General features: G+C 37.1%; 1 protein-coding gene across 1 annotated transcript; it reads left to right on the top strand.

The window, feature by feature from the left end:
- The first annotated feature begins 6,303 nt into the window (after window positions 1–6,303).
- Window positions 6,304–7,318, top strand: LOC122683201 (olfactory receptor 4A15-like). Its single transcript, XM_043886814.1, has one exon. The coding sequence runs from the start codon at window positions 6,365–6,367 to the stop codon at window positions 7,316–7,318; it is 954 nt and encodes a 317-aa protein (XP_043742749.1). The 5' UTR covers window positions 6,304–6,364.
- The last annotated feature ends 8,008 nt before the right edge of the window (window positions 7,319–15,326 follow it).

The following is a 15,326-nucleotide window of genomic DNA, read 5'->3' as shown; positions in this document are numbered from 1 at the left end:
TGATTAGTTGAAAATAAATAGCTGTTTATATAAACGTATATATTTGCTATAAATAAGTCACTATTCTTTGTTACTAGAATGACTCTCCTAAGGTGACAGGACAGGGGAAGCCTCTGAAAATATACCATGCACTGAAAATATCTCTCAGTTCTCTGGAGCATGATTCCTAGGTGAATTTTATCTTGAACCAGCAGCTTGGGGACTAATTGTTTTAACAGCTCAGTGAAGTGCTTTCTTGGTCACTGTTGATCAAATGCCTGTTCATATCTTCCTTTATCTGGGTGAAGACTTCTCCTTGGGTATTGATGTTACTTCCAAGATGTAAAATATAAGCCATTATGTTAGTAGGTATGAGCCATATTGAAATAGTCATGCAAATGATTTATAAAAATCCAAAATCAAGCCTATTTCTTTAATTATCCAGCTCTTCACTGTTATTGACTAATTATAATTAATAATTATTCAGCTCATCTTCATTTTTGACTAAAAGTATTATAAAAGTTTGTTCAATTAAGCTGGTTAGTTGAGCATAATAGTTAAGTTTTGAATTTGATACTGAAATATATTTTCAAAAAAATCTTTCAAATTTGATGACTTATCAACCACATCAACTGTGTATTCTTGAAGCCAACTCTGGATAATTTTCCAATCTGAACTGTAAAGTGTTTATAAGCACTGAAGATGCTCCTGCTTTGTACAGACAGAGATATATCTGTGTGACCGAGCACTTCCTGCCACAGGGACTAGGTGTGCCCTTGTCTTTCCTCTGTGGTCACAGCAGGGTGTATGTGGCTGCAGTTCTGACTTATTTTAATTGAACTAAATTTCATCTTCAAGGACCAAAGACAGAATTGGAGAAGTTTGGAACTGGAACAAATGACAGAAGAGGAAATAGAAAACCCAGGTAACACATTCACAAAAATTCTTCTCTGCTATTAGAATAGGGCCAAATGGAGCTATTTGTAATGAATTAAGTATCTTTCTTAAGAAGCAGATTTTAAAGTATGATCTCAAACCTTTTATGCCAGAAGCTCCTGGAATAATAGGCTACTTACATTTTTCTCCATTTTGTAAAATATTATTGAATTAAGAATAGTGATGATATATTTATCCAATATTTTGTTTTACAAGTATTTGATTTCTCTATTTTGGCATAGAAGTATAGAGAAAACACATAACAAAATATGACAATATAATGTGATCTGGAAATGATCTTCATTATAACTTTTTAAAAAGTGCTTTATGTAATTTAGAGAATTTAATATAATTTTGAATTTTAATGTGTCAACATTTAAGATAATAAATTAATATAGCTCTTTATAAATCATTATCTCTTTCATGATTTCTTTAAATCTCCTGGTATTATTTTATTCATTGATGATTTTTTATTGTGGTAAAGTAAACCTTGCACATTATTGTGCATCCATCACCGTTCTCCAAATACAGAAACTTATCATCATCTAAAACTAAAACTCTACACCGATTACACAATAGCTCCCTAACTCCTCAATTCCATAAGCCATGGTCACCAATGATGTGCTTGCTGCATCTGTCAGTATGACTGTTCTGGGTATCTCATAAAAGGGGGATCATAAAATATTTGCCTTTTTTTTGTCTGGCTTACTGTACTTAGCATATGTCTTCAAGATTCATCCATGTTATAACATGGATTAGAACATCTTTCCTTTTGAAAGCTGGCTAACATTCTATTGTCTGTACATAGCATGATTTGTCTGTACCTTCATTACTTTTGGAGCATGTGGGTGGTTTCCGCCTTTGGGCTATTGTGAATAATGCTCTTATGAACATGTACAAATATGCTATATATTGCATGCTATTATATCTCATTATCCAGATAGTATTAAATACTTGATCCAGGTTACACAGGTAGCAAGTATGGATTTTGAGGTTCAAATTCCAAACTATAATTTAGAATCCAAGTTCTCATAAAGTACAGTGTTGTCATCCAGGGCCACCCCTGAAAAATTGTAAAACAAAACCAAACCAAAGTGACAAGAACCGTATATGAGGTAGGCAGTGTACGGTCTCTGATAATTGTTTTCCTGTATTTGCCCTCAAAGTCTGTTCAATCATATTTAGGGTTCAGAGGTAGAATTTGTTTTCATGTACAATGAAAGTTATTTGTAAAATATAATATTGGTTTAAAATGTATCTCTTTAAAAAAATCTGATGAGCTCTTTGAGTATTTATTCAAACCTTCAAAGTTTTGCTACATCATTTATGATAAATTTTCAATAGTAGAATAAAAACTCTTGCTTGTATTGGAAATAGGTTTTATGATATAGACAGTTAAATAGAAACATTTAGACATGAGTCGTGATCATATATTGAAAAAGGATCTGGACTGAAACTCAAATTTTCAAGGTCTATAAGCTCCAATATCCTGTCAATTAAAAGTGTTTACCAAAAAAAAGAAAAAAAAAAAGTGTTTACCAAAATTTTACACATTGCATACCATATATATATAAATGATTTGTTTTTTCATCTTATATTGTTGAATTTGGCATAGTGTAGAGTTACTTAATTTTATTTTACTTATCATTGTGAGATAGTTATCATTGATTTGCATTTTTGAGCATTTAATATATATATATATACATATATATATATATATATATATATGTTTTATTGACTATGTTAAGAAAATGTGAAGAATCTCACAACTGTTTGAAGCAAATATATTGATTTTTACTAAAGTAAAACATTTATAAATTATATAATTTTATATCATCCTGTGTCAAAATAAAACTTTTGAAGAGTTTAGAATACTAGCTATGCTCATAAGAACCTTTTAAGAGCCAAATATTTATTGATAACTTAAAACACATAAGATACACTCAGATTCTGGAGATACAATCAATAACAAGAAATGTTCACTGCACTGACAAACTCAATGGAAAACCAGTTGTAAGCCCATAACTGCTTTAAGTGGTCAACAGGTCAAAGGGTTAGACTCTCCTACTGGAAGCTGTCTTTTGAATGCTCAGAAGAACTTCTATGCACTGTGAATATTTATTTGCCATTACGAATGCATATGTAACTTCTGTGTTGTGAGTGAAGATATTTAATGACATATCTATACAGTGAATTGCCAGAGTTCTGACACAGGGCTCCTTTGGGCAGCTGGCAAATGGCAACCCACTAGAGTATTCTTGCCTGGAGAATCCCATGGACAGGGGAACCTGACAGTCCATGGGGTCTCAAAGAGTTGAACATGACTTAGGAACTGCACATTCTTTTATTCATGCATGTTAAAGCTCAGGATTTGATTTTCTCATTTTTCTGTGATCTGGAGGTATAAGACTTCTGAGAAGGAAGTTTTGATGCTGATCTTGAGTTATCTGTCATTCCATCTGCAGACTGATTACTCAGGAAATCTGAAATTCTTCTATCCCCTTCTCATTCAGTGTCTGCAAATGAAATTATTTACCAATTTCAAAGCATATGCTATGCAGCTCATGGTCTTTGCCATTTGCTATCTGCCTTTTCTCAATCATCTCTTATTTTCTCTTCTCTATACTTTATTCTCCCTCTGATGTTTGAGTTCAGATTGGCTTACCAGAGGCACAGAGAATAGAAAAATTTCCTGACCTTCACAAATGACAGTCTAGAAAGTAAACACTGAAATTGAGGACATTTGAAGCAATTACATGAAAAATTGGTCCTAGATCATATCTGAAAGACCCAACAATTTATTTTCCTTTAGTGAGAATGAATGTCTTATAGTTCACACAGACTCATGACCCTAGGAACTTATAATTTGAACAAAATAACCAGTCTAAACTTTTGATTACTTTAATAAAAAAACATCCTATAACACACATGAATTCACCTGGTTAATATAAAAAAGATTGCACCAGCAAAAACATTAGGATGTCATTTGGGATAAAGCTTTCAATGACAAGAATTTGGAAACTCACATATCTGGAAATAATACTGCCTTCCCTGATAGCTCAGCAGGTAAATAATCTACCTGCAATGCAGGAGACCCTGGTTCAATTTCTGGAAAAAGTCAGATCTGCTGGAGAAGGAATTGGTTACCCATTCTGGTATTCTTGGGCTTCCATGGTGTCTCAGATGGTAAAAATCTGCCTGTAAAGCAGGAGACCTAGGTTTGATTCCTGGGTTGGGAAGATCCCTGGAGAAGGAAATGGCCACCCACTCCAGTATTCTGACCTGGAGAATTCCATGGAGAAAGGAGCCTGGAGGGCTACAGTCCATAGGGTCACAAAGAGTAGGACACAACTGAGCAACTTTCACTTCATTTTCAATAGGAATAGGAGTTGGGATGTGACTTTCACAAAAGTGCCTTGTGATCACGCTCAGACATTCAGTCACATCCAGCAATTTGTGATCCTATGGACAATAGCCCACCAGGCTCCTCCGTCCATGCTATCCACCAGGCAAAAATTCTGGAGTGGGTTGCTATTTTCTTTTCCAGGAAATCTTCTTGCTCAAAGGATAGAACCCACGTTTCTTACACCTCCTGAATTTGCAGGCAGATTCTTTAACATTAGACCCACCTGGGAAGTCCAAGCCTCAGTTCAATTCAGTTCAGTCACTCAGCCGTGTTCGACTCTTTGCGACCCCATGAACCACAGCACGCCAGGCCTCCCTGTCCATCACCAACTCCTGGAGTCCACCCAAACCCATGTCCATCGAGTTGGTGATGCCATCCAGCCATCTCACCCTCTGTCATCCCCTTCTCCTCCTGACCCCAATCCCTCCCAGCATCAGGGTCTTCTCCAATGAGTCAACTCTTCACATGAGGTGGCCAAAGTATTGGAGTTTCAGCTTCAACATCAGTCCTTCCAGTGAACACCCAGGACCAATCTCCTTTAGGATGGACTGGTTGGATCTCCTTGCAGTTCAAGGGACTCTCAAGAGTCTTTTCCACACCACAGTTCAAAAGCATCAATTATAGTACAACTCTCACATCAATACATGACCACTGGAAAAACCATAGCCTTGACTAGATGGACCTTTGTTGGCAAAGTAATGTCTCTGCTTTTTAATAAGCTATCTAGGTTGGTCATAACTTTCCTTCCAAGAAGCAAGCGTCTTTTAATTTCATGGCTGCAGTTACCATCTGCCGTGATTTGGGGGCCCCAAAAATAAGTCCAAGCCTAAGGAAAATCAAATAATATTTCTAGATTTTTGGTAGAGAATTCTTTCCATTATACAATAATTCAGTTTAAAATCTTTATGTTGACATCTTAATTGAGCTATGGCTAGCAATAATCAGTTCTAAACAATTTTGGAGAGCAGAAAAAATTATTTCTGTAGTACCCAACCCCTTACATTTTCTTTGTCCATTTTTCCCCTTCAATACCTAGTTTGTAATAAATGTATATATATATATATTTTGTATGTATTGTTTGGGTGTGTATATATATTCAAGCAAATCGATGATGTCATTGTATACTCTTTAATAGAATGATTTCATACATTTTATCTATGCTCAGTTATTCTCTGATAAGTCTTGAAATTCAGTTTAATTAGAGTTTAATAAGCACTGAGGGTATCACTGGTGGCTCAGATGGTAAAGAATCAGCCTGCAATTGAGTAGGCCCAGATTCAATCCCTGGGGCAGGAAATCCCTGAGAGAAGAGTATGGGTACCCACTCTAGCATTCTTGCCTGGAGAAAGCTTGTATGGACAAAGGAGCCTGCTGGACTAAAGTTCATGCAGTTGTAGAAGAGAAGGACACAGCTGAGTGACTAAGCATGAGCGAAAATAGGCATTGGAAAATAGGCAAAGAATCACTGCCTGGTTCTTTCACTGTTGTGGGTGACTTATTTCTCAATTTTGGGAACTCAAAATTTTCAGAAAGGTATTTATCTAAAGGTCAGCTTATAATTTTATGCCCCATGACTAGGTGTCACTTCACATAAATATATAAAGAAAGTTATTAGACTTTGGTTATTTATATGGTAGATCTCAGAAGGTCAAAATGCACTTAGCAAAAAAGAAATAATATGTAAAGTTAAAAAATACAGTTTTTTTGTGAAAGATATTCTGGACAAATCATCTTTTTTTTTTTTTTTTTTTCCTCACTTGGTACATAAACCTACAGATACACCCACTCATATAACCACCCTGTTAGAACACTGAAGTCTCATCAGTGGAGTTGAAGCACGGATTTGATAAAATGAATGGAGTGTGTGGAAGGATATTGCAAAGTGTCATGTTCCAAAGGCTTACTCTCTGTGAGATCCGATTGAGCAAACACTCTTGAGTAAGGTATCTCATATTTTGCACAAAGCATGTGATCCTCTCAAATTCATTACTGACCCCTCGGTTTGCAGCCTCTGACACCTGATCAATAGCTTCAGAAGAACACATGGAAAATAGGAACAATGTGACTGAGTTTGTCCTCCTGGGGCTTACACAAAACCCTGAGATGCAAAAAGTTCTATTTATCCTATTCTTACTCATGTATATTGTGACAATAATGGGTAATCTGCTTATCATGGTGACCATTGCAGCCAGCCGATCACTGGATTCCCCTATGTACTTTTTTCTGTCTTCTTTATCATTTATAGATGCTCTTTATTCTACCATCATTGCTCCCAAAATGATCACTGACTTCCTTTATGAGAAAAAGACTATTTCCTTCCAGGCTTGTATGACTCAAGTCTTTATAGATCATTTAACTGCTGGTGCTGAAGTCATTCTTCTGGTGGTGATGGCCTATGACCGATATGTAGCCATCTGCAAGCCTCTTCATTATTTGATCATCATGAATCGGAGGGTATGTGTCCTCATGCTGCTGGTGGCCTGGACTGGAGGCTTTCTGCACTCACTGGTTCAAATTCTTTTTATTTATCAGCTCCCTTTCTGTGGCCCCAATGTCATTGACAACTTCCTGTGTGACATGTACCCTTTACTGAAACTTGCTTGCACTGATACCCACCTCATTGGACTCTCTATGATAGCTAATGGAGGGGCCATCTGCACTGTTGTCTTCTTCATCCTCTTAGTGTCCTATGGGGTCATATTACACTCCCTGAAGACTCATGGTTCGGAAGGGAATCACAAAGCCTTCTACACCTGTGCATCCCATATAACTGTGGTCCTTTTATTCTTTGTTCCTTGTATCTTCCTGTATGCAAGGCCCAATGTCAACTTTTCCATTGATAAATCCATGATGGTGGTCGTAACTTTCATAACTCCTATGTTGAACCCTTTAATCTACACCCTGAGAAATTCAGAAATGAAAAATGCCATGAGGAAACTCTGGAGTAAAAATGCGACCTTAGTTGGAAGAGGGGGTTTTCCATCACGTAGGATGTGAAAGTCATTTTTTTTTTTTCCAGAATCAAAGAATTGTCACTCTCAGTGACTATATTTAGAAAATCATTTCCTTTGGATTATCCATCCTGCTTATTCTGAAACAGCTATATGAATTAAACTTTAAGTGGAATATTTTATAGTTCTGAGAGACCAAGAGAATCACATATTTTTAACCTCTTAGATATATAACATACTGTATTAAGATTCTTTAGTGACAGTAACTTTTTTTTTTTTTTCTTATTTGAAGTTTTTATTTGGGGGTGTTGATACGTCTATGTTACTGAGAAATATGACCTAGTGAAAAGTTCTCTTTTAGTCCAAGAAAGAGAAATTTGAAACTTAAAAGTCTGATTGCTAAAAAAAAATTAATCTAGCAATAAAAATAAATTAATTTAAAATTTCACAGACTTTGTCCATAGCAGAAGATAAAATGATGAGAAATTAACTTTGTTAGCTTTATTCTGTAATGGTGGTGTATGATGGATTTTGTCTATTCAAATCAGGTTTTGCACTGAAAATTTCAAATTTTCAACTCCATTCTGTGCATTTTTTCAACTGACCTTCTCTGATACTTGAAATATGTTTAACTCATTCATATCACTCCAGAGTCTGTCTACTTTAAACTATCTGGGTACAGGTTTTCTATTGCAATAAATGTTTAACATTTTGGATATATATTTTTTGTTTTATGTAATGAATGACCTTGTGACTCTCTGTAAATGATATGTTGTTACCTTAAGTGACGAAATCATATTGTCCTCTCTTCCTGCAATAGCCTTTGGCAGTTAAGGGAATCCAATACTGTATTACAAAGATCTTTTTTTTTTTTTGCCTCCTGGCTGCACTGGGTCCTCACTGCAGTGCACAGGATTTGCTAGTTGGAGCCCACAGGCTTCTCTAATTGTGCCACTAGGTCTTCAGAATGCACAGACCCAGTAGCTGTGGTGCGTGGGCTCAGCCTGTAGGCTTAGTTGCTCCACAGCTTGTGATATCTTAGTTCCCCAACCAGGGATCAAACCCATGTCCCCTGAATTAGAAGGAGGATATGTAACCACTGGTCCACCAGGGAAGTCCCACAAAGATCATTCTTTAAGGCCCTTGTATTACAAGTTAAATCTTAGAATTCACCCTACAACTTAGATACCAAAATATTCCATATGCCTTTATCTTTTTTTTTTCTACTTGTGATTGGACTCAGTGTACTTAGCAATGTTAGTTCCTCTGATTATTAACACATACCAAATTATACCAGACATAAAATTTCATTTATTCCTCAGTGAAGGAAGTAAAAATATACTAGATCTTTTAACTAGAAAGGAATCTAATTGAATTAATTACTTAAAAAAATATTATATTGAAGTGACTGACACCTGAATTTGACCGTACTCACTAGAGTGAGGAAGGTACCGATGAGGTCTTCCTCAAGGCCGATGAGGTCTTGAACTCAAGACAAAATATCTTTGCATGCACTTCCCAAATCATTCCCTGCTCTCAATAAAAAGAAATTACTCTTTAAATAGTTTGAAGTATTTTTTCATATTTACATCTTTAAAAATTACATAAGATATATGTTCAGATATGGTGTGAGATGAATATATACTCTTCTTTCTTAGCATAAGGATAAATAAATTTTCCCAGTACATTTATTGAATAATAATTATTTTCCGGATGACAGTGCAATACCACTAATTTCATATTTCATATATATATATATATATAATATATATATATATAGGCTTCCCAGGTGGCACTATAGCTTCCATGGTGGCTCAGATGGTAAAGCGTCTGCCTGCATCATGGGAGACCCGTGTTCAATCCCCGGGTCGGGAAGATTCCCCTGGACTCTTGCCTGGAAAATTCCATGGACTGAGGAACTTGGTAGGCTACAGTCCATGGGGTCGCAAAGAGTGGGACACAACTGAGCAACTTCACTTTCGCTTTCACTTTCAGGTGGTACTAGTGGTAAAGAACTTGCCTGCCAATGCAGAAGACATGAGATATAGGTTCGATCCCTGGGTTGGGTTGGGAAGATCATCTGGAGGAGAGTAAAACAACCCACTCCAGTATTCTTACCTGGAGAATCCCATAAACAGAAGAGCCTGGAGAAGTACAGTTCATAGGCTATCGAAGAGCCGGATATGACTGAAGTGACAGCACAGTATATATATGTGTGTGTGTGTATATATATATATATGTAATTCCATATCTTAGCTTTCCATTCTGTTCAACTAATATATCCATGAGCCAGTACTATAGTGTCTAAATTACTGCAGTGTTTCAGATATGGTTGCCATATAAAAAAATCATCCCAAAATTAGGTGGTTTAAAACATCATCATTCACTTTATTAGTTCAGATTTTTTCATTCAGTCTGGAACTTGATAGATAAGTTGGATATTTCAGTCTCAGCATTTCTCTTGAGGTTGTAGTTAGAAATTCAATGAAGCTAAAGTCATCGAAAAACTTTCTTCACTCATATACCTGATATACAGGCTGGAAAGACCTGAAGAGTGGGGATTAGAATAGCCCGTACTTCTTGAGATCATGAGTGAGAACCTAATCAAATATAATTAGTGTCTTAAAAAATGAGCCCACTCTCTCATGTTTGCTTGGAGGAAAGACCCTGTGAGGCTGAATACTGAAAAATTGATGCTTTTGAACTGTGGTGCTGCAGAAGACTCTTGAAAGTCCCTTGGACTGCAAAGAGATCAAACCAGTCAATCCTAAAGGAAACCAACCCTGAATATTTATCTGAGGCACTGATGCTGAAGCTGAAGCTCCAATATTTTGGCCACCTGATGTGAAGAGCTGACTCACTGGAAAACACTCTGATGCTGGGAAAGACTGAGGGCAGGAGGAGAAGGGGATGACAGAGGATGAATGGTTGAATGGTCCATCACCAACTCAATGGACATGAGTCTGAGTAAACTCTGGGAGAAGATGAAGGACAGGGAAGCCTGGCATGTTTCAGCCCATGGGGTCACAAAGAGTTGGACATGACTCAGAGACTGAACAATAACAACCTGTGATGATGGATTTAGAAGGTGGCCATCAGCAAGCTGGGGAAAAAAACTGTTCACCGGCATCCAACCCTGCAATCACCTTGATCTGGGACTTCCAACTTCCAGACTGTGAAAAAACACATCGGTCTTTTAAGCTACACAGTCTATAGTATTCTGTTAAGGCAATCCAAACTGGCTAAAATGATGTATACTACAGATTTGGTGAACAGAGGTCTGAACTGAATGTGATTCAATTCAGGGAAAAAACAGCAAAAAGCAAAACACAAACAAACAAACTCCGAATCCAATCACCAGAGACGTGGATAATTTCCAAATCCAGATCTTTGAATAAATGAGACATAAGATATTGTCTGGCAATATCACCATCATACATCAGGTAGATCTTCAATCTAATCTTTCTCTGAGGGATCTGAGGTCACTGATCAGAGTGTAATTGTGATCAGGACAAATCAGTTCCATTCAGTCACTCAGTCGTGTCCAACTTCTTGCAACATCATGGACTTCAGCACATCAGGCTTCACTGTCCATCACCAGTTCCCAGAGCTTGCTCAAACTCATGTCCATCGAGTCGGTAATGCCATCCAACCATATCATCCTCTGTCGTCCCCTTCTCCTCCTGCCTTCAAGCTTGCAAAGCATGAGAGTCTTTTCCAATGAGTCAGTTCTTTGCATGAGGTGGCCAAAGTATTGGAGTTTCAGCTTCAACATCTGTCCTTCCAAAGAACATTCTGGATCAATTTCCTTCAGGATTGACTGATTGAATTGCCTTGCAGTTCAATGGACTCTCAAGAGTCTTCTCCAACACCATAGTTCAATTCTTTGCTGTTCAGCTTTCTTTACAGTGCAACTCTCACATCCATACATGACTACTGGAAAAACCACAGCTTTGACTAGATGTACCTTTGTTGGCAAAGTCAAGTCTCTGTTTTTTAATATATTGTCTAGGTTTGTCATAGATTTTCTTCCAAGGAGCAAGCGTCTTTTGATTTCATGGCTACAGTCACCATCTGCAGTGGTTTTGGAGCCCCAAAAGGTAAAGTCTGTCACTGTTTCCATTGTTTCCCCATCTCTTTGCCATGAAGTGATGGGACCAGATGCCATGATCTTAGTTTTCTGTATGTTGAGTTTTAAGCCAACTTTTTCACCCTCCACTTTCACTTTCAACAAGAGGCTCTTTAGTTCTTACTGGAAATGACTTGAAGTAGATTCTAAGCTAAAGCTCACTGTTAGTTGCCTGAATGCCACTGTTATCCACTGATCAGAAACTAAATGGATGGTTTTTGAAACAAATAGACTGTCATGCTTTATTCCAGAAGATGGGTTTATTTCAGATCAGCAAGAATTGCAGGTGGGGACTTAGATAGTCAAGGACAGGGAAACCTGGTGTGCTACACTTCATGGGGTTTGCGAAGAGTCAGACACGATTTAGTGATAGAACAACAACAACCATGGCAAAACATGTGCAATTTTTCCCAAGGCAAGGGAAGCGGAATGCTTTTAGAGAGAGGAAATGAGAGTTAAGGGGTGGGGAGCTAGTAAATAAAGAGCTTGTGGCTTTTCATTGGGTAAGCCCTTGCCAACAAGGAGGAGCGTTTCTTCTTCCTGTTTTGTTCTGCTATGTTATAGGGCATAAGAGTTCCCCATTCTGGTTTGCCAGCTCCATTTAACTAAGTATTTGTTTATTTATTTATTTTAATGTGAGAGAATGTTGACCCAAAGCTCTCCTAGTGGGTCAGTTCTGGTATCTAGTAGACTACATGTACTCTAAAGAAGACATGCATTTCCATATTGAGTCTGTGGTGCTTGAGTAGTTTTTATAGTGACTGAGTAGAAGTATTTGGAACTAATTTATTGTTTCATATTGATAAGCAAAAAGCAGCACCACATTGTTGTGCAGCCAAAGAGATTTAATGAAGGCAGGGACTAAGTCTTATCCTGTTCCCATCTAAGTTACTTGTCTGGTTTAGGAATCAAATGAAGAGACTGGCTAAGTCAGTGTGGAAACTGAAAGCTTAAAAAAAAACTCTGTATTACTAATCTTTACTTTGTATTATTATTTTTTTATATGAGGAAATCCTCTAAAAGTGTCAAGAGATGCATTTTTGTATCTCTTGTATTTGTATTTTATATCTCTCAATATCTTTAATTCACTCCTCAGATCTTACTTGGGAAAAAAACCATGAAGCTCATAGAAGTAATGGCATAGATCATTTGGGCATGTCTTTTGTTTTAATTACTCTGTAACAAGTGGGAATATCAGTTATTCCATGCAGGGAGAAGATAAAACAGGTTAGACTTTAATGAAAACTTAATTGTTGCTTTTAAACTGCTTGAACAAAATATGCAATTTTAGAAATGTTTCTTTCTTTCATAGGTCTCAGTTGTTCTGTATGCAAAACAAAAAGAATGAGTAACTTTTGAATAAAGTAATTACTCTCTCATGTTCCTGCTCAGTCACTCAGTAGGCCCACTCTTTGTGATCCCACGGACTGCAGCTGCCAGGTTCCTCTTTCCATGGGATTTTTCAGGCAAGAAAACTGGAGGAGGTTGCCATTTCCTTCTCCAGAGGATCTTCCCACTCAGGGATTGAACTTGAGTCTCAGGCATTGGCAAGCAGACTCTTCACCACTGAGACCCCAGGGAGCTCAAAACCTTACCTGCTCACTGTGGTGACTATCGTATGCAGCCAGACTTTGCATACTCTGTGAAGTATTCCTTCCTGGTCTTCTTGTCATTGGTAGACACCTGCTATTCCTCTTCACAATCCTTCAAATGCTAGCTGATTTGCTCTCTGATTCAAAAGTTGTGTAATTCAGACTTCCCTGGTGATCTAGTGATTAAGATCCTACACTTTCACTGCAGACTCGTGGGGTTCGATCCTTGGTCTGAGAACTAAGATCTCACATGCTGCAATGCATAGCCAAAAAAAGAAAAAACCTGTCCAATTCAGTGGCTGAAGGTAACAGGATTGTGGAAGAGGAATAGCAGATTGTCTGTGACAGTGCCAATGTAGGTGATAAGTAACAACAAAACCAGAATTCTTTGCATCTGAGAATTCTGTGCAGGTCCCATTAGAATGAATTAAGTCACTTCCATTGTATCTTCTTTCATTTCAGTGATATGATGAATTCAGAAGCAGAGACTTAATGAAATAAGACAATGTTTTCAACACCAAGGTGATAAGAAGTTAATTCTTTGGGTTTTCAGATATGTCCAAAACATTTGTAATAAGAAAATAATATTTCCCATGGTATGCAAGAGGAAAAGAAACATGTTACTTTTTCCATTTTATAAAAAGAAATTGTTTCACTGACATTATTTTTTTAATTTTTAATCAAAAAATAATTGCTTTACTATGTCATGTTGGTTTCTGCCATACAACAACATGTATCAACCATAAGTATACATATAGCTCCTCTCTTCTGAGCCTCTCTCTTGATCCCCCCACTATCTCACCCCTCTGGGTCATCATAGAGCACCAGGCTGAGCTCCCTGTGTTATATAGCGACTTCCCACTAGCTATATATTTTTAAGCATGGTAATGTATGTATTTCAATGCTACTCTCTCAGTTTGTCCCACCATCTCCTTCCCATATTGTGTCTACAAGTTCTTTCTCTATGTCTGTGTCTCTACTCCTGTCCTGCAAATAAGTTGATTATTACTGATTTCCTAGATTCCATATCCAAGACATGGAACCAACATAGATGTCCATCGATAGATAAATGGATAAAGAAGTTGTGGTACATATATACAATGGAATACTTCTCAGCCATAAAAAGGAATGAATTTGAGTCAATTGAACTGAGATGGACGAACCTAGAGCCTGTTATACAGAGTGAAGTAATTCAGAAAAAGAAAATCAAATATTGTATCAGAGCGAACTTTTAAGGCTGCTTTATTCAGCTTATTATGAGGCTTAGTATGCTCAAATCCTTCTTCTACACCTTCTGACAAGTGGTCCCTGGGTCTTTGCTGGAGGACATCCAGGCACAGAGAACTCACCATGTAATAACCTGATTGCTTTTCCACCAGTAAGAAATGTGAAAAACATTTCTTTAGATAGTAAAGAGGGTACTTGTGCAGCTGTTTGTTCTGGTTCAGCACACTGTTGATACAAAGATGAAGTCTAACTCGCTCTCCTCTTCCACTTAAAAACCATTTAAGTAAGCCTAAGAGACAAGGTCTGTGTCTTGTTCGCCACTTTATCACCAGCACTTGGTTCAGGGTCTGGCTCATACTGACGTTCAATAAAACTGAGTCAATAAATGAGTTTGTAGACTCTCATTTCCCCTGTGTTTTCTTTTTTTTCTAGCTAATCCCAAGATAAGTATTTAGTTTCTTACTTCAGGGAGAAATAAAAGCTGAATAAATGTTTGTAATGTTTAAAAATATATAGTTCTTTCACCCAGTGAGATCTCTCACTCTCTCCACCCTAAACATCTGTCTTCCTTGGTCTGTTTCAATCAACTCACTTACCTTCTGGCCAAGAGGTAGCCCTAGCTGAATATTAGAAGGCAGATGAGAAGGAAAAACAAAACAAAACAAAAAGAATGTTTATTGTCCTGGTTCCTTGTTGTGGTTTGTCAAAGACTGAATGCCTTTAACTGAGGCTGTTCCATTTTGAATGAACCTTCTAAGTTCCTAAGATCTCCCTCTTCCCTTGGGGAAAATTGTCAGTGATTATAAAAATTTGTTGTATGCCATTTAAGCTGATGTGAAAAGGTCAAGTTGTTCTCAAATGGAAACAAAAATATTGTATAATTTAAGTTTAGTGTTCTTATTTACCAATAAGTTGGAGGATCAGAAAGAGTAAATAATTAAATCATAGAACATGTAAGTCAGCATTGGGCCCAAATACTCTTATTCCATGTCCTGTGATCTTTACATCATGCAGAATTCCTTTGTGTTGATGTTAGATGAAGTTTGGTCTATAAAAACAAAAATATTTTCTGATATATGCCATAGGAAGTGACACTTCATTACGTT

Source organism: Cervus elaphus, chromosome 24 (assembly GCF_910594005.1).
Source record: "Cervus elaphus chromosome 24, mCerEla1.1, whole genome shotgun sequence".
NCBI lineage: Eukaryota > Metazoa > Chordata > Mammalia > Artiodactyla > Cervidae > Cervus > Cervus elaphus.
Note: the sequence above shows the minus strand (reverse complement) of the source record. Positions and strands in the feature narration are given on the sequence as shown.